The 23,690-nt window shown below is 43.2% G+C and overlaps 2 protein-coding genes across 2 annotated transcripts in view; one reads left to right on the top strand and one right to left on the bottom strand.

Annotated features, from left to right (window-relative positions):
- Window positions 1-3,212: 3,212 nt before the first annotated feature.
- The window catches only part of LOC139571340 (delphilin-like), an 87,381-nt gene continuing 66,903 nt past the window's right edge, over window positions 3,213-23,690 (top strand). The window contains exons 1-11 of the mRNA XM_071394134.1: window positions 3,213-3,360; window positions 3,813-3,947; window positions 4,261-4,302; window positions 4,396-4,699; window positions 5,105-5,257; window positions 6,759-6,883; window positions 7,017-7,175; window positions 21,008-21,144; window positions 21,360-21,476; window positions 21,774-22,109; window positions 22,374-22,528. Of these exons, the coding sequence (XP_071250235.1) occupies window positions 7,130-7,175; window positions 21,008-21,144; window positions 21,360-21,476; window positions 21,774-22,109; window positions 22,374-22,528 (791 nt within the window). The 5' untranslated portion in view covers window positions 3,213-3,360; window positions 3,813-3,947; window positions 4,261-4,302; ... (2 more) ...; window positions 6,759-6,883; window positions 7,017-7,129. The remainder of the gene's footprint in view (window positions 3,361-3,812; window positions 3,948-4,260; window positions 4,303-4,395; window positions 4,700-5,104; window positions 5,258-6,758; window positions 6,884-7,016; window positions 7,176-21,007; window positions 21,145-21,359; window positions 21,477-21,773; window positions 22,110-22,373; window positions 22,529-23,690) is intronic.
- LOC139569659 (BRICHOS domain-containing protein 5-like) lies at window positions 9,720-14,201 on the bottom strand. Its single transcript, XM_071391069.1, has 6 exons — window positions 14,136-14,201; window positions 13,695-13,826; window positions 13,345-13,494; window positions 13,117-13,224; window positions 11,360-11,502; window positions 9,720-10,066 (listed from the first exon to the last, which is right to left on the bottom strand). The coding sequence occupies exons 1-6, from the start codon at window positions 14,199-14,201 to the stop codon at window positions 9,961-9,963; spliced, it is 705 nt and encodes a 234-aa protein (XP_071247170.1). The 3' UTR covers window positions 9,720-9,960.

The following is a 23,690-nucleotide window of genomic DNA, read 5'->3' as shown; positions in this document are numbered from 1 at the left end:
CTGCTCATCTGTGTGAACGTGCCTTAGGCATGCTGCAAGGAGGCATGAGGACTGCAGATGTGGCCAGTGCAATAAATTCGCCTATGGGCACAAACCCACCGTTGCTGGACCAGACAGGACTGGCAAAAAGTGCTCTTCACTGATGAGTCGCGGTTTTGTCTCACCAGAGGTGATAGTCGGATTCACGTTTATTGTCGAAGGAATGAGCGTTACACCGAGGCCTGTACTCTGGAGCAGGATCGATTTGGAGGTGGAGGGTCCGTCATGGTCTGGGGCGGTGTGTTACAGCATCATCGGACTGAGCTTGTTGTCATTGCAGGCAATCTCAACACTGTGCGTTACAGGGAAGACATCCTCCTCCGTCATGTGGTACCCTTCCTGCAGGCTCACCCTGACATGACCCTCCAGCATGACAATGCCACCAGCCATATTGCTTGTTCTGTGCGTGATTTCCTGCAAGACAGGAATGTCAGTGCTCTGCCATGGCCAGCGAAGAGCCCGGATCTCAATCCCATTGAGCACGCCTGGGACCTGTTGGATGGGAGGGTGAGGGCTAGGGCCATACCCCCCAGAAATGTCTGGGAACTTGCAGGTGCCTTGGTAGAAGAGTGGGGTAACATCTTACAGCAAGAACTGGCAAATCTGGTGCAGTCCATGAGGAGGAGATGCACTGCAGTACTTAATGCAGCTGGTGGTTACACCAGATACTGACTGTAACTTTTGATTTTGACCCCCTTTTTGTTCAGGGACATAGTATTCCATTTCTGTTAGTCACATGTCTGTGGAACTTGTTCAGTTTATGTCTCAGTTGAATCTTGTTATGTTCATACAAATATTTACACATGTCAAGTTTGCTGAAAATAAACACAGTTGACAGTTTGAGGATGTTTTTTTTTGTTGCTGATTTTATTTACATTAGAAGTGCCCATCCAAGAAGGCTCAAGGTCATTGGCCACAGATAAAAATTACTTCAAATCACATTATATCTACTGTAGCTTTGATTGGACTGATCATGTCAACATTATACTTTCAAAATCTTAGCTAGCAAGCTAGACAAGCAGTCATCATCATGAATCACGTTGACAATCTACTAGCAAATCCTTTTTAATCCTTGTCATATAAAGAGAAATGATAGACCAAACGAATCGGTGCTCATTGGCCATTGGATCTAAACATTACACAACAAGTTGGAAATCGCAAATTCAACATTGAGTGGTTTGAAAGGAATCAGTGGCTAACGGCAAGCGTTGCAAAGCAATCACTATTTTGCTTCCCCTGTTATTTGGTGGAGAGGGTGTGTAGTCCAAGTCTGGGTTTAAGGGTCTCTTTTCCAAGCTTAAAAGGATAAACATTCACACTCAACACTGTGGGCCAGAAAAGGTTGAATACATTGGCCATGCTGTCAATCCAGTATGACTTCTGCCGCGTTCAAAACAACTGGAAACTCAGAACTAGGAAATCTCAGACTTCAGTGAGTACAAGACAACTGGGAACTCATAAAAAAACTAGCTCTGACTGGGAAAATACATTTTCAACAGTCATCCAACTCGGAATTCCAAGTCGGGAACACGGGCCTCTTTCTAGAACTCCGACCTGAAGATCACTGACGTCATGATTTGACCTTGTTTTTTTCAGAGTTCACAGTTGTCTTGAAAGCACCATAAATCCAGAGAATGACAAACTTTGATGACAAAGTTTCATGACAACATTTTCCCATAAGAAGGAATGCTGCGCCAACTTCCTGTTCAAGTGAGCACAGCACAATGGTGAGTCCAAAAATGTATTTTATGCTGCTGCATAAATGATGTAATGTGCAAGGGAGATATGTATACTGTAGCTAAGAAAGTAATACTAAGTGTATGTTGTGTAGTAAGCTTTTAGTAGGCCATGTGTCTCACCCTAATAATTTGGTCCCTTTCCCCCTCATAACTTAGCCTACTGTTCTGACTTGGTGGTGCACATGTAGCCTTTTTTTAGAGAAATGTCATCATCGAATATTGTAAGAGCTTTCATTGTCTGCTTATCTGCCCACTTTATTTATCCTACAGTTCTGACTTGGTGTACAGTGAGAATACTGTAAGAACGGTTCATGTTCTGAATTATGTCGCTGTACATTTCAAAAGTGCTGAACAAATAGTTATATTGACTACGTCCGTCTTAGCTCGCTCATTAGTGTCTTATTCAAAATTACGGATTGCCTCTAATGTGCTCATCGTTCCCTTATGCCATAATTTGTACATCTCAATTGTCAGTAGAAACCACATTTGTTTAAGCAAGTCAGCCATATTAGCTATGTTTTTTTTAAAGGCAGTAAATGAGGCTGAATAAACTGTTTCGCTGTCAGACAAAGCACAGACAAAGTTCCCGAGTTCCAGGAGTGCCCTGTAAGGGTGAAGGTAGTCGAAGTAGCAAGAATCCGGGCTGTCCACCAGGTCTCCTATACATAGGCAGTGTAAATTGTGGAAGCAAGTGCAAACAGTGGTGTAAAGTATTTAAGTAAAAATACTTTAAAATACTGCTTAAGTAGTTTTTTCGGGTGTCTGTACTTTACTATTTATATTTCTGACAAATTTTAGTTTTAGTCCACTACTTCCTAAAGAAAATAATGTACTTTTTACTCCATACATTTTCCCTGACACCCAAAAGTACTTCAAATGCTTAGTAGAACAGGGCAATTGGCCAATTCACACACTTATCGAGAGAACATCCCTACTGCTTCTGATCTGCTGGACTCACTAAATACAAATGTTTCGTTTGTAAATTATGTCTGAGTGTTGGAGTGTGCCCTGGCTATTCGTAAAATGTCAAAAAAATCAAGAAGGCATGTGAAATTATTTATACTTTGATACTGAAGTATATTTCAAACCAAATACTTTTACACAGTTACTCAAGTAGTATTTTACTGGGTGATTTTCACTTTTACTTGAGTCATTTTCTATAAAGGTATCTTTACTTTTACTCAATTATGACAATTGGGTACTTTTTCAACCACTGCGTGCAAATGTTTTTGGTTTTTTTCCTGTTTTTCTGCCTTAAAGTTCCTCAGTTTTCACCCCACATGGAAGGTGGCTGCATGCACCTATAACGTATGTTTGCGGACTGCCATAATACCATAGAAGTAGTAGAAGAAGAAGAAACTAAAACAAAAAAAACAACCGCCACCCCAGTAGAACATATTTGCCACCACCAAGTGACTGCAGAACCTAGCCGGTACCAAAAAAAAGATTTGAATCCGGAACTTATTGTACAGTACTTGTTGTAGTGGGGAGCTATTTGACGCCGTTAAGTATTTCCGTAAATAACACATGCAAGGGTAATCTTTACATAACCTTTGTCATTAAAATTCTACACATATTGGAGGTAAGATAATATATTTTTATTGGTGCTATTTGTACACGATTTATGTGACTGTCATCTGGACCATGCCACCAAATGGTTTAACAAACTAAATAGACAAGGAGACTAGCTAGCATAGCTAACTTTTCTGTGGTCCATCGCGCGACAGCATTACGAGTTGTCTCTGCGCTCTTGTACGTTAAATTGTAAATTATTTCCTTTAATATACTTTAGAAACTCATCAAGGTAAAGATTTTACTACTGTGCTGTAGAAAAACAAAATGTAGCTCTCGTTGACGCGCAATATCCAACGCGTGCGCATGGACCAGAGTTTAAAAAAGCTAGCTAGGCTAACGTCTGGCGAGTTGTTGACATTATAAATACCTGTTAGCTAACGTTAAGTAACAGTGATAAAAAGTTATTGTTCGCTAGCATTATTGCTCTTGAATGCCTCTAATATTTTATGCTGTTTACAGTGACAACATACCTGCACTCAAGCATGAATGTGAACCAGGGACAGTGGGTAGCGACCCGTTGATTCTGGCTACCGCTGGATATGACCACACAGTGCGGTTCTGGCAGGCCCACAGCAGCATCTGCACCAAGACTCTGTATCCTTACCTTCACTTGCTTCACACGAATTCATCAAGACCTTTCTTGCAGATTTAGCTTTCATTTCGTTTCTAGACCACCAGTTGTTGTTTGTTGTAACAACTTAGAAATTGCTCCAAGTCTCCAACTCCTTCAATTGGAGATATTTTTGTGAACATCCCAGTGAGCACAATCCTTTTAAAATATGTATTTTGCTCATAGGGATGTTGTTTCACAATGACTATAGCTAGCTACCTTTTAATATGTATGTTGTTGCACAATGATTATAGCTAGCAACCTTTAATTATATTCTTAACCAGTACTTTCACCAAGTGAACTCCCTCGAAGTTACTCCCGACAGAAGTATGATTGCAGGTTTGTTGAGAAATAAAATAGGCAAAACCATACATATAATTATCATCATAATTAATGTGGGCTTGACTGTGTGTCTTTTGTTCTTTTCCAAAGGTTATCAACACATCCGTATGTGTGATCTAAACTCCAATAACCCAACCCCGGTCATAAACTATGACGGCGTCAGTGGACTTCCATGAGGACGATCGCTGGATCTACACAGGAGGAGAGGACTGCATGGCTCGCATCTGGGACCTGGGGTACTGTTGATAATACTGTCTGCCTGCCTGTGGGGCATGTTATGGCATTCTCACCAAGCTGAACATTGCTCTGGTCCAAGGTCAAGGAACCTGCAATGCCAGAGGATCTTTCAGGTCAATGCTCCCATAAACTGTGTGTGTGTCTTCATCCCAACCAGGTAAGTCAGTGGCTGCGGTCCAAACGCTTAAAAGACACACCCTATCATGTCACTCGTTCAGCCTGCGATGATTGTGTTTTCAGCCACCGGTGGCTTGTGGGTGCTTTATATGCACTACATTCAATTATTAGTGCATGTCTACTTATATTAAATATATAATTATTAATATTTGCCTACTGTATGATAGCTAGCAAATTAATTAGCTAACTAACGTTAGCCTGGGTGTGTCTTTTAGACTGCAACCAGTGTCTCAAAAGTGATTTGATATATGCCACCACTAGAGGGAGCACTGTTACTGGACTGTCAGCATTGTACTGTTGATAAACACCTAGGCTAATCCTAACTTTCTTTAAACTCTGTCTATTGTATCTAATTGATTCTCAATCGGGCTTGTGCATTTTCCAGGCTGACTTGATCGTGGGGGACCAGAGCGGTGTGATCCATATCTGGGATCTGAAGACCGATCGCAATGAGCAGCTTATTCCTGAACCAGAAGTGTCCATCAACTCAGTCCACATCGACCCTGACGCCACCTACATGGCAGCAGTCAATGGCTCGGTCAGTATGCTTAACAAATGAATTATGTTATACTGGACTGTACACTCTAATACATAATTTACACTGAACAAAAATATATGTGAAAGGTGTTGGTTTCATGAGCTGAAATAAAATATCCCAGAAATGTTCCATATGCACAAAAAGCTTATTTCTCTCAAATGTTGTGCCCAATTTTGTTTACATCCCTGTTGTGGCATATCAAGAAGCTGATTAAACAGCATGATCATTACACAGGTGCACCCTGTGCTGGGAACAATAAAAGGCCACTCTAAAATGTGCAGTTTTGTCACACAACACAATGCTACAAATGTCTCAAGTTGAGGGAGCATGCAATTGGCATTCTGACTGCAGGAATATCCACCAGAGCTGTTGCCAGAGAATTTAATATTCATTCCTCTACCATAAGCCGCTTCCAACATCGTTGTAGAGAATTTGGCAGTACATCCAACCAGCCTCACAACCGCAGAACACGTGTAACCACACCAGCTCAGGACCTCCACATCCGGCTTCTTTACCTGATGGATCATCTGAGACCAGCCACCCAGACAGCTGATGAAACTGTGGGTTTGCACAAACTGTCAGAAACCGTCTCATCTGCATGCTCATCGTCCTTACCAGTGTCTTGACCTGACTGCAGTTTGGCGTCGTAACCAACTTCGGTGAGAAAATGCTCACCTTCGATGGCCACTGGCACGCTAGAGAAGTGTGCTCTTCATGGATGAATCCCGGTTTCAACGGTATCGGGCAGATGGCAGAAAGCGTGTATGGCGTTGTGTGGGAAAGCGGTTTGCTGATGTCAATGTTGTGAAAAGAGTGCACCATTTTGGCAGTGGGGTTACAGTATGGGCAGGCATAAACTACGGACAAGAACTCAATTGCATTTTATCACAGGCAATTTAAATTCAGAGATACCGTGACGAGATCCTGAGGCCCTATTCATGACATTCGTCTGCCTCCATCACCTCATGTTTCAGCATGATAATGCACAGCCCCATGTTGCAAGGATCTGTACACAATTCCTGGAAGCTGAAAATGTCCCAGTTCTTCCATGGCCTGCATACTCACCAGACATGTCACCCAATGAGCATGTTTGGGATTCCCTGGATCGACGTGTACGACAGCGGGTTCCAGTTCCCGCCAATATCCAGCAACTTCACACAGCCATTGAAGATGAGTGGAACAACATTCCACAGGCCACAATCAACAGCCTGATCAACTCTATGTGAAGGAGATGTGTCACGCTGCATGAGGCAAATGGTGGTCACACCAGATACTGACTGGTTTTCTGATCCACGCCCCTACTGTTTTTCTAAAGGTATATCTGACCAACAGATGCATGTCTATATTCCCAATCATGTGAAATCCATAGATTAGGGCCTAATGAATTTATTTAAATTGACTGATTTCCTTATATGAACTGTAAGTCAGTAAAATCTTTGAAATTGTTCCATGTTTCTATTTTTGTTCAGTGTAGTAATTGTGATCTCGCTCCACCTCACAGGGAAACTGTTACGTGTGGAACCTGGCAGGAGGGATGGGTGACGAGGTGACACAGCTCACCCCAAAAACCAAGATCCCCGCTAATAAGCACTAATCCGTCCGCTGCAAATTCAGCCCTGATTCTACGTGAGTACAACACACACACATATTTTAAGGAATGTGTGCATAATGCAGCCTATACGAATCTGTAGTAGTCAGATTTGATTGCACGTCTTGTATAGTAAGTTTTTATGTGACTTAACTGTGTTTTTCCCAACAGGCTGCTGGCAACCTGCTCGGCAGACCAGACGTGTAAGAGGAGGATGTCTAACTACTCTCTGATGACGGAGTTGAGCATGGAGTAACAACCCTGGCGAGACGTCTCGAGGCTGGATGTGGGACTGTGCCTTCTCTGGAGACTCACAGTACGTTGTGACAGGTCAGTGCTAAGTTGTATTATGGTAATACTACGATCATTACTAAATGAGTTGTGTATTGACACTTTATCTAGCTCTGTTCCTGGAAAGCTACCATCCTGGAGGTTTTCACTCCAACCCTAATCTAGCGCATCTGATTCTAATTATTAGCTAGTTGATAAACTTAATCAGATTAGTTACAACTGGGGTTGAAGTGAAAACATACAGGAGGGTAGCTCTCTCGGTAAAGGGTTGAAGTGAAAATGTACAGGAGGGTAGCTCTTCAGGGACAGGGTTGAAGTGAAAACGTACAGGAGGGTAGCTCTCCAGGGACAGGGTTGAAGTGAACCTACAGGAGGGAAGCTCACTAGGGACAGGGTTGAAGTGAAAATGTACAGGAGGGTAGCTCTTCAGGGACAGGGTTGAAGTGAAAACTTACAGGAGGGTATCTCTTTAGGGACAGGGTTGAAGTGAAAACTTACAGGAGGGTAGCTCTTTAGGGACAGGGTTGAAGTGAAAACCTACAGGGTAGCTCACTAGGGACAGGGTTGAAGTGAAAACCTACAGGGTAGCTCTCTAGGGACAGGGTTGAAGTGAAAACCTACAGGGTAGCTCACTACGGACAGGGTTGGAGAGACCTGAACTAGAGTAAATGATTGTTTTGCGGTTGAAAGTGACTGACTTCCATCCTAGTGTGGCTAGATTGACTTAACTGACTTTGGGCAGTTCTGACGTAACGATCAATAAATGTGTGATGTATGTGTTACAGCCTCTTCTGACAACCTGGCATGGCAGTGGTGTGTGGAGACCGGGGAGATTAAGAGGGAGTACAGCGGCCATCAGAAGGCTGTGGTGTGTCTTGGCTGATGAGGAGCTACTCTATAGCGAACCTCTGTGACTGTAGATAAATATCCACACAGCTGTTTGTCTCACAGCGAAGCTCTTTGACTGTAGATAAATATCCACCTGTCTATGTCTCTCACAGCTTCTGCTTGCACAATAGTTTATTTATGAGGGGAGAGGCTCTTTTTATATTTGTCCAAAGGACTACATTGAAACAGCCTGGGGATACAGGGAGAGTGTGTCATGGCCTTGTTTGTCTTATAGCTTGGGCAAGGAGTATTGTGATGGGCCACAGCTGGATTAATGTATTTAAATTCACTAACTTAATCAAAGGTGAAAGGTCTCAAAAGTTAAGTCTTTAAAAAATCTGATGGATATCTGGAAAGAGGACTGCATCCCACCAGTGACTGTACAGGAGATAACAGGGCTGCATCCCACCAGTGACTGTCCAGGATATAACAGGGCTGCATCCCACCAGTGACTGTACAGGATATAACAGGGCTGCATCCCACCAGTGACTGTCCAGGATATAACAGGGCTGCATCCCACCAGTGACTGTCCAGGATATAACAGGGCTGCATCCCACCAGTGACTGTTCAGGATATAAGAGGGCTGTATCCCACCAGTGACTGTCCAGGATATAACAGGGCTGCATCCCACCAGTGACTGTCCAGGATATAACAGGGCTGCATCCCACCAGTGACTGTACAGGATATAACAGGGCTGCATCCCACCAGTGACTGTCCAGGATATAACAGGGCTGCATCCCACCAGTGACTGTCCAGGATATAACAGGGCTGCATCCCACCAGTGACTGTTCAGGATATAAGAGGGCTGTATCCCACCAGTGACTGTCCAGGATATAACAGGGCTGCATCCCACCAGTGACTGTCCAGGATATAACAGGGCTGCATCCCATCAGTGACTGTTCAGGATATAACAGGGCTGCATCCCACCAGTGACTGTCCAGGATATAACAGGGCTGCATCCCATCAGTGACTGTTCAGGATATAACAGGGCTACATCCCACCAGTGACTGTCCAGGATATAACAGGGCTGCATCCCACCAGTGACTGTCCAGGATATAACAGGGCTGCATCCCACCAGTGACTGTACAGGATATAACAGGGCTGCATCCCACCAGTGACTGTCCAGGATATAACAGGGCTGCATCCCATCAGTGACTGTTCAGGATATAACAGGGCTACATCCCACCAGTGACTGTCCAGGATATAACAGGGCTGCATCCCACCAGTGACTGTCCAGGATATAACAGGGCTGCATCCCACCAGTGACTGTTCAGGATATAAGAGGGCTGCATCCCACCAGTGACTGTTCAGGATATAAGAGGGCTGTATCCCATGTGTGATCGTACGGGATATGATGAATTCCAGTAACAAGACTAACTGGTGTGCAACATTTACTCTGTGGTGCTTTTGTCTTGACACTCACACTTGACACACACTTTTTAGTGTGAAGTGTTAGCATCTTTCCATTTTCTTTCTTTTTAGTACCCTAAAAAAGAGAATCTATACACAACTTGGTTTATTGAAGGGATCAAGTCATTTTAAGAGATCCCTGCAAACAGGAATGGTTACACACATGATGACTCATCTGCTGTGGGTTACAGTACAGGAAATAACAAGAACAAAAATAACGGACAACTCTGCCACAAGGGAACGTATTAAACATTAAGGAAAGGTGACGAGGGTAGTCTACAGATAAACTTCACAGCTTGTTACCGTCGCCTATCTCTCAGAAGGGAAAGGACTGGAGCGGAGGCATAGGAGGGACTAAGGTGGCAGGGGCTGCAGTATTGAGAGTGAAAGCCAGCTCCTGTTCCCCGGTTGTATTCAGTGTTTTTTGGAGCCGGCGACACTCCGGTTTCTTAGCGGGGATGAGAAGTAGCACTTTGTTTCCCTGATAAGCGCTGGTATGTGCTGCCTGAGACTGGATGATGGCAGGTCACTCCGGCAGGGAGTAGAAGCAGACAGACACACAGATGTTACTAGGGAAGCAGATGTCTATGCAGAAGTAGACTAAATGCTGTTTACCTGGACCGTCACAGAGTGAGAGAGAGAAGGTCTGTTACTTAACAGGCAGTTTGGTAGAAAAGACCAACAAAACCTCAAAGTATGCAAGTCATAACTACTGCCTGCTAATGGAACCGTATCTCCATTGAGTTTTACTCACTTGGTGATTCAGAGTAGCAAATTCATCCTCTCAAATAGTTGGCTATCAGTGCTCTCTGCTACAGAGAGAGTTAGATACTGTATTGGTCATCTACCTGCTGTAGTTAGGTAGCAGTGAGTTTAGCCTAAAGGTTGTTCTTCTTATTTACTGCTGTGACTTTGTAAAGGTCACACAGCACTGTTTTTCACGATTATGTTTCTCACGCTGTTCTGGAAAGATCTGCCAGCACACAGACAGGGAGCAAAGAGCTGCTCTATTCTGGAAACATCTGCCAGCACACAGACAGGGAGCAAGGAGCTGCTCTATTCTGGAAAGATCTGCCAGCACACAGACAGGGAGCAAGGAGCTGCTCTATTCTGGAAACATCTGCCAGCACACAGACAGGGAGCAAGGAGCTGCTCTATTCTGGAAAGATCTGCCAGCACACAGACAGGGAGCTGCTCTATTCTGGAAACATCTGCCAGCACACAGACAGGGAGCAAGGAGCTGCTCTATTCTGGAAACATCTGCCAGCACACAGACAGGGAGCTGCTCTATTCTGGAAACATCTGCCAGCACACAGACAGGGAGCTGCTCTATTCTGGAAATATCTGCCAGCACACAGACAGGGAGCTGCTCTATTCTGGAAACATCTGCCAGCACGCAGACAGGGAGCTGCTCTATTCTGGAAACATCTGCCAGCACGCAGACAGGGAGCTGCTCTATTCTGGAAACATCTGCCAGCACGCAGACAGGGAGCTGCTCTATTCTGGAAACATCTGCCAGCACACAGACAGGGAGCTGCTCTATTCTGGAAACATCTGCCAGCACACAGACAGGGAGCTGCTCTATTCTGGAAACATCTGCCAGCACACAGACAGGGAGCTGCTCTATTCTGGAAACATCTGCCAGCACACAGACAGGGAGCTACTCTATTCTGGAAACATCTGCCAGCACACAGACGGGGAGCAAGGAACTTGTTTAACAAAAGGGCTCAGGTCTTTGCTTTGTATGACTATTGACTTCTCAGAATTGAATATAACATTTGACACGCTTTAAAATAAAATGCTTCACAGTTTCATCTTTAATGCTTATGTCATTGTAAATGTCAAGGCAAGTGAATGTGTATTTAGCATGTAGCTAATGACGTGAAGAAGGGTAGTCCCACTCCTTGGTCTCACTGTTGTGTGTCCTGGTCCAGTGGATGGAGCTTTTTTGACACAGGGCCTGTAGAGGATCCTCCAGGGTGGGCACGTCCACCTGACTGCCCCCCATCACCCCCAGAAACTCTGTCTGTCTCTGGGTCTCATTCCCCAACAACACCAACTGGCTCTCCTGGCAGGAGATGATCACATTTGTAATTGTTGGAGCACATTATTTCAGGATTATTAGGAATGATGAGAATAAGCAACATGTACACCAGAGGAGTTATGATTGCACTCAGTGGTTTTTCAAACGACAAATAAAAATGGTGTAAATTAACGTATAACAGAGTGGTTCAAAATAGCTGTTGCAGACAAACTCAAGTTGTAATTATAGTGCAGTGTCTTTATTGGATCACTTCAGTGGTCTGCCAGGTTATTGTCTCAGCTCTGGTGTCTCTCATTTGGCACAAAGACCATTTAGTAATTGCACCATGTACACTATTGATGAGTCCGATAGGGACCACTTAACATGCTGTTACGCCTGAGCAAACCTTCTAACAATCTGTTTCCCTCCACTCTGAAGAGCATTGTGCTGCAGAACGGAGAGATTGACCCCAGAAAGGCCCAGCATTTCTATAAAGATTAAGTCTATCCAGTAAATCAGACACTGAATGACCACAATCGGTGGGTCTGATGCTAAAGTCTAGTTTTATGAGATACTTGATACCATGCGAGTCACATCTCAAACGACTCAGATAGCATGAGAAAAGCATGAAACACTTAGGATTTTGGCATATTCATCTTTTGAGAGAGCTATTCTATGTAAGTAACTAAAGTCTATACAACCAATGAATGATTTAGTCCAGCTGCACAGTGGCCCTTCACTATGAGGTAATGACATGAGTAGCTTCATCATACTCGAGCTCTTGTGAATAGATGAATTAGCCTAGGCCTAAATGAGATAACCATTATTCAATTTGATATGAGCAAGTAATCATCTCATTAAGTAAAATACCTAATGAATAGGCAGCAAGGACACAGCTGGATGTCATCATGGCCCTGTAGATTCACAGTTCCACAGCAGAAAAGCAACCCATCCATTCTGTAATGACCATTGACATTGACCACACATAACCAAAAAGCATACCTCATTAAAAGTTGTCCTCTGCCAGACTGGCCCTTCCCTCGCTAACCAACCATAGTTTCTCCTCTTTCTCCAGTACAGCGAAGCCTTAACAAGCACAGTACTCCCCAAACAGAGTGGCCATTGTGCAGGTCTGAGCCTCACTGCTGTCCCAACCTGTAAGGGGATCCAGGGGAGAGAGGGGGCTAGGAGGATCAGATGCCCTGAGGAATTCAGTCCTGGAGAGACTCACTACACTATAAGCATGTAAGGCCTTGTTTGGTCTATTTTTCTATAGACCAAACAAGGCCTTACATCTTTCTCTCTGGACTGGGAGAGGAGAGGGATTACAAAATCAACACCCCTAAATCCAATAGGGTCTGGCTGGGTATGGAGAGGGAGGCAGAAGTGGCACTAAGCTATGAGTCCCTTCCTATGATCCACCCCTACTGCCACTTTACACATTAGCAGCAACAGTGTGACTCACCTCAGCTCCAATAAAACAAAGGTTGGTTTGGAGAGTGGCTGTAAGTACAGTAAGCTGTTTCTGCATACCCTTTAGTTGTTGCCATGCCAATTTAAGTCCCAAAACGGCATAGTTCCTCTGAGACTCATATGATGTGAAATCCAAAGTAGTATGTTTCATACGCTGTTATAAATTGAAAGAGTGACCATCTTTACCTGTTGCGTTGATTGCTGGAGGAGGGAGTGCACATTTTCATAATCAGATCTCTCCATCTTACGCAGGAAGCAAGTATCCCGGTTCTCAGGCTTGTAACATATCAAACCCTGCACAAACATGAGTCAGTTCAGTGAAGTGTTGTTGAATACTGAGAAACAGCCACACCAATAGAAAGGTCGGAGCTTGTCTCAGTTCAATATACTTTCAACTCAGAAAAGTCTTCCTACATGTTTGACATCAAAGAGCACGGTGGACGTGTGGTTGGCCTGTGAGGTCACAGAATAGGTCACCAGGTTGTTGTGCTTGTCCACCAATGCTGATCGATTGATCAGGGTTCCAGTCTGATCCGGAACTGTGATTCTAACAACCTGTAAAGACTACAGTAGAGGGATAGGTTTACTCAGTGTAAACTCACTATCAACATTGTGATTGTACAAGTGTGAGTGAATATTTTGTCCATCAACTACAGTCATGTGTGCTTCTATGCTTGATTGGGCTACAGCAACTCATAGTTTAAATGCCAGATACAAAGCACTGCGTTCCGACAGGTGAATCAGATGTGAGTTGTCTCTCCTACCTCTTCGTCCGGCTGTCTGAGCCATAGATGCCCCGTGACGCTGAGGGCGATGATGACAGGGAGGAGAGTGGCACTGAGGGTCACCCAGAATGTCTTGTGTGGGAACCAGTAGGACACTGCTGGCCCGTTGTCCTGAGGATGAGACCATTCACAACGACAGCTTATCACAATCTACATAGTCATTCTTGTCTGGGTGGGCGTCTGTTTATGGATTCAACAATATTGTTGACTTCAACAACACATTTTCTACAGTTGAAATGACTCACCTATACTCTGAGTACAGCACAAATAATATCACATCTTTGTGTTTCTATGAAAATGACCTTTCCAAGAGCAATATGTAATAAAAACAAACTTGTTGAGGCTAATAAAAAAATCCACATTTTGCCACAGATCATTTAAAGCACCACTGAGAGAGGTACAGATGAATCCTACTCCTACCACGCATGGTCTCATGGTCTGAGAGTCCTTTAGGTGCCTTTTGGCAAACACCAAGTGGGCTGCCATGTGCCTTTTACTGAGGAGTTGCTTCCGTCGGGCAACTTTTCCATAAAGGCCTGATTGGTGAAGTGCTGCAGAGATGGTTGTTCTTCTGGAACGTTCTCCCATCTCCACAGAGGAACTCTGGAGCTCTGTCAGAGTGACCATCGGATTCTTGGTCACCCCCCTGACCAAGGCCCTTCTCCCCCGATTGCTCAGTTTGGCCGTGCAGCCAGCTCTATGAAGAGTCTTGGTGGTTCAAAACTTAATTAAGAATGATGGAAGCCACTGTGTTCTTGGGGACCTTCTATGCTACAGACATGTTTTGGTACCCTTCCCCAGATCTGTGCCTTCGACACAATCCTGTCTCTGAGCTCTACAGACAATTCCCTCAACCTCATGGCTAGGTTTTTGCTCTTACTTACACTGTCAACTGAGAGACCTTATATAGACAGGTGTATGCCCAAACAATTACATTTTCCACAGGAGGTCTCCAATCAAGTTGTAGAAACATCGATGGAAACAGGATGCACCTGAGCTCAATTTCGAGTCTCATAGCAAAGGGTCTGTATACTTATGTAAATAAGGTATTTCTGTTTTTTATTTTTAATACATTTGCAAACATTTCTAAAAACCTTTTTTCACTTCGTCATTAAGGGGTATTGTGTGTAGATTGATGAGGGGGGAAAAGTATTTAATCCATTTTAGAATAAGGCTGTAACGTAATATAATGTGGAAAAAGTCAAGGGGTCTGAATACTGTATCTGAATACTGTTCCGAATGCACTGTATATATGTGTGAAGTGCATTTAACTTAGGATATAAAACTGAATAAAAATAAATAGTATTCCATCTGTAAGCTGTGCCAAATTGTGTGGGGGTTTCTGTGGCACGTTAATGGAACTAGAAAGGATTTCATTCATGCTATATTGTATTTACTTCACCACCATGGCCTTTTTCTTTTGCCTTTACCTCCCGTATCTCACCTCATTTGCTCACATTGTATATAGACTTATTTTTCTACTGTATTATTGACTGTATGTTTGTTTTACTCCATGTGTAACTCTGTGTTGTTGTATATGTCGAACTGCTTTGCTTTATCTTGGCCAGGTCGCAATTGAAATTTGGGGCTGTTTTTCTGCAAAGGGACCAGGACGACTGATCCGTGTAAAGGAAAGAATGAATGGGGCCATGTATCGTGAGATTTTGAGTGAAAACCTCCTTCAATCAGCAAGGGCATTGAAGATGAAACGTGGCTGGGTCTTTCAGCATGACAATGATCCCAAACACACCGCCCGGGCAATGAAGGAGTGGCTTCGTAAGAAGCATTTCAAGGTCCTGGAGTGGCCTAGCCAGTCTCCAGATCTCAACCCCATAGAAAATCTTTGGAGGGAGTTGAAAGTCCGTGTTGCCCAGAAACAGCCCCAAAACATCACTGCTCTAGAGGAGATCTGCATGGAGGAATGGGCCAAAATACCAGCAACAGTGTGTGAAAACCTTGTGAAGACTTACAAAAAACGTTTGACCTCTGTCATTGCCAACAAAGGGTATATAACAAAGTATTGAGATAAACTTTTGTTATTGACCAAATACTTATTTTCCACCATAATTTGCAAATAAATTCATAAAAAATCCTATAATGTGATTTTCTGGATTTATTTTTCTCATTTTGTCTGTCATAGTTGAAGTGTACCTATAATGAAAATTACAGGCCTCTCTCATCTTTTTAAGTGGGAGAACTTGCACAATTGGTGGCTGACTAAATACTTTTTTGCCCCACTGTATATAATGGTGTGGGTGGCTTCTCTTCTGTTGCATGTTCATCTTCTTCTTGTTCTTCTTTTTGTTGTTTTTGTTCTTGTTTTTGTTCTTCTTGTTTTTGTTCTTGTTGTTGTTGTTCTTTTTTTTGGTTCTTCTTCTGTGGATGTTAGCATGTTCTTGTTCTTCTTTTTGTTCTTCTTTTTGTTCTTGTTGTTCTTGTTCTTCTTTTTTGTTGTTGTTCTTCTTCTGTGTTTTATGGCAGACTACAACCTAAAAAGGTGTATTGCCGCCACCAAGTGGACGGGGTTGAAACAAACAAGGTAAAAATAAAACCCATAGGTGATAGGGAAAACTAACTTAATTCACCCAAAATAAAACAATTAAAAAAAACACATTGACAAATCCGTAGCCTGTTGCTAAATGTTTTTTGTTTGTTTTTGTAACACTGATGTTGCTGGTGTGACGTCAAAAAAATATAGCATCACTTCACTGCTCCTTTGGCGACATCATGATGGACTGTTACCGACAAATTGTAAACATGGATAAATGGATACATTATAAGTAATTGATTATTGATGTTTTATCTCATGCACGACAAGGTTTGTTGTTAATCATTCACAGTCAAGCTAAATTAAATTCAGTCAGTCAGACTAAATTGCTATAGATTTGTTTGACTTAACATGAACTTTTTGCAAAGATTGAAAATTAATGGATAAGTAGAAATGTTCACAGTTTTACACCATTTCAATATTGTGCACCTGCTCCTCAGTTGCACACAACCCAAAGGCATCATGACACAGACGGTTGGATCTGGTTGCTGAGTTTTGCCTGCATTTTCAAACAGGCCCTGCTCTCATGTTACACATACAGCTAGTGAGAGGAGTGTTCCTCAGAGGCACTTGCTCTGTAGGCTATGTATTTCTTCATCTTCTCAGGGTGTTGAAAGGTAAGACTGCATCTTATTTATAAAATCATAATGGGAGCTCAAATGAATGCGTTTTGAAACCGTTCTGGGCAGTTACAATAAGTATCTTCATTCAATAGGATGGCATTGAAGTTTTTCCAGCATCAGCAGACTGAATATTCATGAATTTGTTGGCTGTAGATGTAAACACCACAGTTTGTTTACTGTTGGGAAACTCCACATTATATTCACTTTCACATTGAGTCACATGCTTCAATTCAGGCGGTAGTTACATGATGATGGGTCCTATCAGCTTTAGCAGTTCTAGTCATTTGTTTCAGTATCTAAATTACTTGATTGTTTTTGGCTCTGGGAATGAATATTGCTTTCATTTCAGACTTTGTTCTAGTCTGTCTCTGCTTTAAACAGGTTGATGTCTTGCCTAAACAGTCAGGTACCCACCGACCAGGCTCAGTCATTTTACCTCAGGCTCAATGACCTGTATAATGTCACTCGGTCTCTCTTGCTCTCCCATATTCCCATATACAAGTCAAGTGGCCATCTTGGGTTGGGCAAGGTGTAAGATGAGAGTTTGATTGAAGGGAACAGTGTTTGTTTGGAGATACAAGCATGGCTGTTGAATAATTCACCTGGCCCAGTATGTATAACTAGGACTGAGCTGTTACTTTTACTCAACTATGAGGTACTTTTTTCACCTTTGCTGTTTTCTGTGTTGGAAAATAAGTAATTTACATAGCTGTCTTGGCAGTCTTAGATGTCTTAGATGTCTTAGCAGTCTTAGATGTCTTAGATGTCTTAGCTGTCTTAGCAGTCTTAGATGTCTTAGCTGTCTTAGCAGTCTTAGATGTCTTAGATGTCTTAGCTGTCTTAGCAGTCTTAGATGTCTTAGATGTCTTAGCAGTCTTAGATGTCTTAGATGTCTTAGCTGTCTTAGCAGTCTTAGATGTCTTAGATGTCTTAGCAGTCTTAGATGTCTTAGATGTCTTAGATGTCTTAGCAGTCTTAGATGTCTTAGATGTCTTAGCTGTTTTAGCAGTCTTAGATGTCTTAGCAGTCTTAGATGTCTTAGCAGTCTTAGATGTCTTAGCTGTCTTAGCAGTCTTAGATGTCTTAGCAGTCTTTGATGTCTTAGCTGTTTTAGCAGTCTTAGATGTCTTAGCAGTCTTAGATGTCTTAGCAGTCTTAGATGTCTTAGCTGTCTTAGCAGTCTTAGATGTCTTAGATGTCTTAGCTGTCTTAGCTGTTTTAGCAGTCTTAGATGTCTTAGCAGTCTTAGATGTCTTAGCAGTCTTAGATGTCTTAGCTGTCTTAGCAGTCTTAGATGTCTTAGCTGTCTTGGCAGTCTTAGATGTCTTAGCTGTCTTAGCAGTCTTAGATGTCTTAGATGTCTTAGCAGTCTTAGATGTCTTAGCTGTCTTAGCAGTCTTAGATGTCTTAGCAGTCTTAGATGTCTTAGCAGTCTTAGATGTCTTAGCAGTCTTAGATGTCTTAGCAGTCTTAGATGTCTTAGCAGTCTTAGATGTCTTAGCAGTCTTTGATGTCTTAGCTGTCTTAGCAGTCTTAGATGTCTTAGATGTCTTAGCAGTCTTAGATGTCTTAGCTGTCTTAGCAGTCTTAGATGTCTTAGCAGTCTTAGATGTCTTAGCAGTCTTAGATGTCTTAGCAGTCTTAGATGTCTTAGCAGTCTTAGATGTCTTAGCAGTCTTTGATGTCTTAGCAGTCTTAGATGTCTTAGCAGTCTTAGATGTCTTAGCAGTCTTAGATGTCTTAGCAGTCTTTGATGTCTTAGCAGTCTTAGATGTCTTAGCAGTCTTAGATGTCTTAGCTGTCTTAGCAGTCTTAGATGTCTTAGCAGTCTTAGATGTCTTAGCTGTCTTAGCAGTCTTTGATGTCTTAGCAGTCTTAGATGTCTTAGCTGTCTTAGCAGTCTTTGATGTCTTAGCAGTCTTAGATGTCTTAGCAGTCTTAGATGTCTTAGCAGTCTTTGATGTCTTAGCAGTCTTAGATGTCTTAGCTGTCTTAGCAGTATTTAGGCCATTATAAACCATATATTATTACTGTTACTATATCCATTTGATATGACTATGTTATTACAATATTATTACTGATTTCCTTTAGAAGAAAAATGCTAAACTACTGTCACAGTAGTCCTGTTCCATGCTCCATAAATTCAATAATCTCCGATAAAAGTCTCTCTCTACAATAAATCCTTCTCATTAACCACCTGCTTTTGTTAGTAGGTTTATTTTTATGTCCTCCTGTGATCTGTAATTCCATTATCCATAGTGTGTGTGTGATTAACCTGTGATTAACCTTTTTCTGCACATACACTGACAAATATACCACAACTCACTGGCAGTTCTCAATTACCATTGACTGATGGCCATGTGACTAGTAACTAGCCTGCTGATTGCTTCTGTGTTGCCCAATACTCTATTTTACTGTAAATTGCCTCAGGGACAAGTTGCTGCAGCACTGTTTTAAAGTAACCCAGATCAGAGGCATTCATACGCACCACTGTGAGTGAGTCTGTGTGGACATCTCCACAACCCTAAACCTAATAAAGGGGGGCATGTGTCCCTGTGCCTCTGTCCCTGTCCTGATAGGGGGTGGAGTGGGATTTAAAAATTCTGCCCATAATCCCACTAATCCAGAGCAAAGTCTTAAATTGCCCCTGCTCCTTCTCAATGGGGCTGAGCATTGAGGAACACACACACACACACACACACACACACACACACACACACACACACACACACACACACACACACACACACACACACACACACATACATACACACACACTTATAGACCAGCACACATAGACTACCACACTCATAAGAGTGCCCAGGCACACGCTCCAATTAGTGTTCATCAACCGCTTTCTGTATGACACACACAGTGATTCTGGGCCAGTCTCCGTCCCTTGGAGGACGTCACCTAGCCGTGAGAGAGAGCAGGAAAAAAGACAGAGGAGTATTTATAGAAGAAAATGGGGGCCCTTTTTGGAGAGAGATTTTATTAAGGAGCGGAGTAGAGCGAGGGCGTCCCAGTTTTATCATTAACACTGTGCAAACGGGCTGCAGGACTGCAAGGGCACACTGGGAGGAGATTCTGGAGTAACTCTGTGACAAGTCTTCATGTACTGTCACCCTTTTCTTGTGTTGCGGTGGCAGTGTGGATGACTCTGTGGAGGACTCTGTGGATGACTCTGTGGAGGACTCTAAAGATGGGGTATTTTGAATTGACAACCCCTCTTGTTTGAATGGGGGCTGTTGGTATGGTCCAAGGGGGGCTTTTTTACTGTACAGCCTTGTTGGATACTAGCTCACAGATAGGCCACCTGCAGTTTGATACAAGATGAAGAAATTTCTACACAACAAGAAAGGCAGATACTCTTTCAGGAACCAGAACAAGCCTGCTGTTCCTCGCTATCCATCTAAAGATGACTGTAAGTCTGTCTGTTTGAATGTCATTCACTTATTGAAACACATTACTGTTTCAAGGCTTTGGAGGTTGAACAGCAGAAACTGGCTCTGTTTTAAGGTTCAAGTAAAATATTCAGACAATAGATATTTGTATAATTCTGTGTGTGACCTGTCGTTTCAGGGACGTTTTTGGAAGCAAACTCGTGAGGTTAATACATGCTGATCCTGTTTTGATGCTCTATAAATTTAATAGTTTATAGAATGTTATAAAGGTTCACAAATTAAGCGTTAGGGATTGGAGTGTATTACCACAAAAAGCAGGATAACCTGCACTCCTAGATTTAAATGTGTTTTCTGTGTTTGGTTATGGCAGATATTTTATGCTTGAGTCGCTCTCATGCAGGCAATAGAGTGCCCTCCATCAGAGCCCTCCGTCAGAGCCCTTCGTCAGATAGTCAGTGAATTTTGATGTACAGTAAGATGGATTAACTTTGGAAGAGAGCACTTCATGCTCCTCAAGGTCAAATACTCTGAGAAGCCTTTGGAGTTGTGAACAAGGTCAGCGACCCCAAGGGTTCGACAGGGGTTCAGCCCCCCGCTGAGAGCACCATGCTGCTTCTCTCATTCGCATCTCAATCCAGAACATCTTTCTCATTATACTCCCTGTGGGTTTCTTCATCTTCCTCTCCTCTTCGTCATTCTTCTTCTTCTCTCATGTAGTCATTGCGATGCCGACATCCAATCAGGGCTGGCCAGAGGAGTTTGGCTTCCAGCTACGAGGAAGTGGTCCTAGCTACATCCTGTCTGTGGAGGAGGGGAGCAGTGCCTACCTGGCGGGGCTGCAGCCAGGTGACCAGGTCAGAGAGATTCTAGGTCCTAAACTAAACCGAAATTATTTTTATCCTTTGTTTAACCATTATTTAACAAGGCAAGTTAATTGACAAATATGCAGTTAATAGTATTATGTTAAGACTTCGATAATATTATGATGATAGTGTAATAGTATGATCAGGGATTTATACTGGAAAAGCTGTTTCTGGGTGTCTTCATTAAACGGTCTTTCTCTGACCAGGTGCTGGAGATCGAGGGCCAGAATGTGTCCACACTGGGAGTCCAGGCTGTCATCTCTATCGCTCAGACCCAGAGGAACATCCCTCCCAGCGTCGGAGTGGTGTCTCGCATCCAGCAGGTCTGAACTCGCTCTGACTGGGACTCACCTGGCACCATCATACTGTAGTAGCACGTTTGATACTTCTAATTGGTTTTATGTCAATGTTTTGGTATTACTGCTTGTGCCTACTGAAAATCTGACTCGCTGTATTTCTGATACCTCATGTAACCCCAGAAACTGTAGTGGCAATGCTGAATTTGCCGTGCTAATTTCATTGGCAAGGCCATACTTTTCAAGTCATTAGTCAAAATGATTTCTCTCTATCTTGACATAATACAGTGAAAGTGAAATAAGAATTCAATCTCTGCCTCTCAGATGGACATCACCCCGGGTCCTGACGGTCGTTTCGGCTTCACCATCGTGGGAGACTGCCCCCTCCTGGTGGAGGACTGTTCCCCCTGCTCTCCGGCGGGACGGGGTGGCCTGCGGGCCGGTGACTACGTCATGGAGGTCAACGGGATCCCGGTGAGGCAGCACGAGATGGCGGCGGCGCTGATCAAGGCGTCCCAGGGGCGTACGCTGAGGCTGGGAGTGCTGTGTCTGGGGCCTAGACAGAAAGTACGCAGCAGTGGGAGTATGGATGGGATACAGCCTGGAGGAGACGGGATGAGGAAGGACCGCAAACACAAGGCCCTGGAGTTCAACAGGAAGGTGAGGCTTTCTTTTAAACTAACTGTTGTATGAGTTATACAGGGGAACATTGATGTTATTGATTATACACGGGAACATTGATGTCCAGAGAAAACAACAGTTTGAAAGAGACACTTTGCTGTTCAAAAAGCATTATGCAAGCCTACTGAGCTTACTTCCTCAGTCAGATAATTGGAAGCTTCTTTGTAAATGTATACAATCCTTCTTTAGGGAGGCTGTGTAACTATGCGCCCTTCAACAACAATTGTTATTGATATCTTTCAGATTGACCAGATTTTGGGGGAGGAGCCTGAGGTGAAGGAGAGGCTGTTTGCGGTGCTGAAGCAGTATGCTGCGGAGAAGAAGGTTGATTGGCTGGCCTCTGTCCTCCCAGACATCCTCACCACTGACGAGCAGCAGACGCTCATCGGCAACATCAGGTACCGGAGTCTCTGCTCTCTGGGTATCATCCAGACTGTGTTCAGTGTAGGTTCTTGAGATAGAGGAGGCAGCCTGCCACCTGTACTCCCTTCTGAACATCACTCAGGCCCACGGAGATGTACATTAAATCCTTATTCCCATTTAGACATCCTCGTACAACCCAGGTGGGATGCAGCCTTCTAATATCCCCATTTCGGAGTCCCAGTGAAAAGTAATAGTCTGTGGGGATTATTGTGCGATGGGTGATGAGTGTTTAAACAGGCTTTTCCTTTTGCTCATTTTGCTGGTGGAGGGATTACGGGGGTCTTAATTAGTGTCAACCATTATCACACTGTGCTTTAGGTGGATGCCATCTGCTGCAGACAGGGCTCAGGGTAAACCCACAGTGACCCTCCTGTTAGGTCAAACTGGTAGGGGTTTGAGTGAAACTGCATAGCCTCAGAGCCAAAATGGAGACTAGTCTTGAGCCAAATCAAATGGGTTAGTGACAGACCTGCCAGATAAGATTTGCCGGTGTTCACAATAATCACTGATGATCAGAAGTTAAACTCAACCAAGGCAAAGCCAGTTTTATTGTGGCTGTTTGAAATTCGACCTGATGTATTCAAATTTTGCTAGCACTGTTTTTGTCTGAGATCAGCTCAAGGATCTGCCAGTATTGTAATCATTACTGTCTCTACCTTTTTGCTTGAGATTTGTTTCTTTGTGACCTCATCTGAACTCAGAATGAATGCTGGCAACTATGGCTGAAGACTCATATTGTCAGACATTTCAATGAAGAAATACTTGCTTAATAATTTATCTTATGTCAGTGTGTGAAAATGAGTAACAAGACTCTCACTAAACTCTTAATCCAAGTACACTAAACCCTTAATCCAAGTACACTTTTTCCTTTAGATGTGTGGAGATTACTGTTACTTCCATACCCTACGAAGGGAGTTAGTTAGAGATGGGCATCTGTCATGTGAAATTAAAAGTCTTTAATCTGATTGGTTGGTATGCGGAATCCATCTGAGGGATTGGTTGGTATGAGGAATCCATCTGAGGGATTGGTTGGTATGAGGAATCCATCTGAGGGATTGGTTGGTATGAGGAATCCATCTGAGGGTTTGGTTGGTATGAGGAATCCATCTGAGGGATTGGTTGGTATGTGGAATCCAT

This window comes from Salvelinus alpinus, chromosome 3, assembly GCF_045679555.1.
Source record: "Salvelinus alpinus chromosome 3, SLU_Salpinus.1, whole genome shotgun sequence".
NCBI lineage: Eukaryota > Metazoa > Chordata > Actinopteri > Salmoniformes > Salmonidae > Salvelinus > Salvelinus alpinus.
Note: the sequence above shows the minus strand (reverse complement) of the source record. Positions and strands in the feature narration are given on the sequence as shown.

Bases quoted from the DNA above. Each gene is read 5' to 3' on its own strand.
- LOC139569659 (XM_071391069.1), bottom strand. From the start codon at position 14,201: ATGGCAGCCCACTTGGTGTTTGCCAAAAGGCACCTAAAGGACTCTCAG. The intron at 13,827-14,135 runs GTAGGAGTAGGA...TCTCATCCTCAG, and splicing joins AGACCATGAGACCATGCGTG to GACAACGGGCCAGCAGTGTC. The intron at 13,225-13,344 runs GTAGGAAGACTT...ATGTTTGTGCAG, and splicing joins TGCTCTTTGATGTCAAACAT to GGTTTGATATGTTACAAGCC.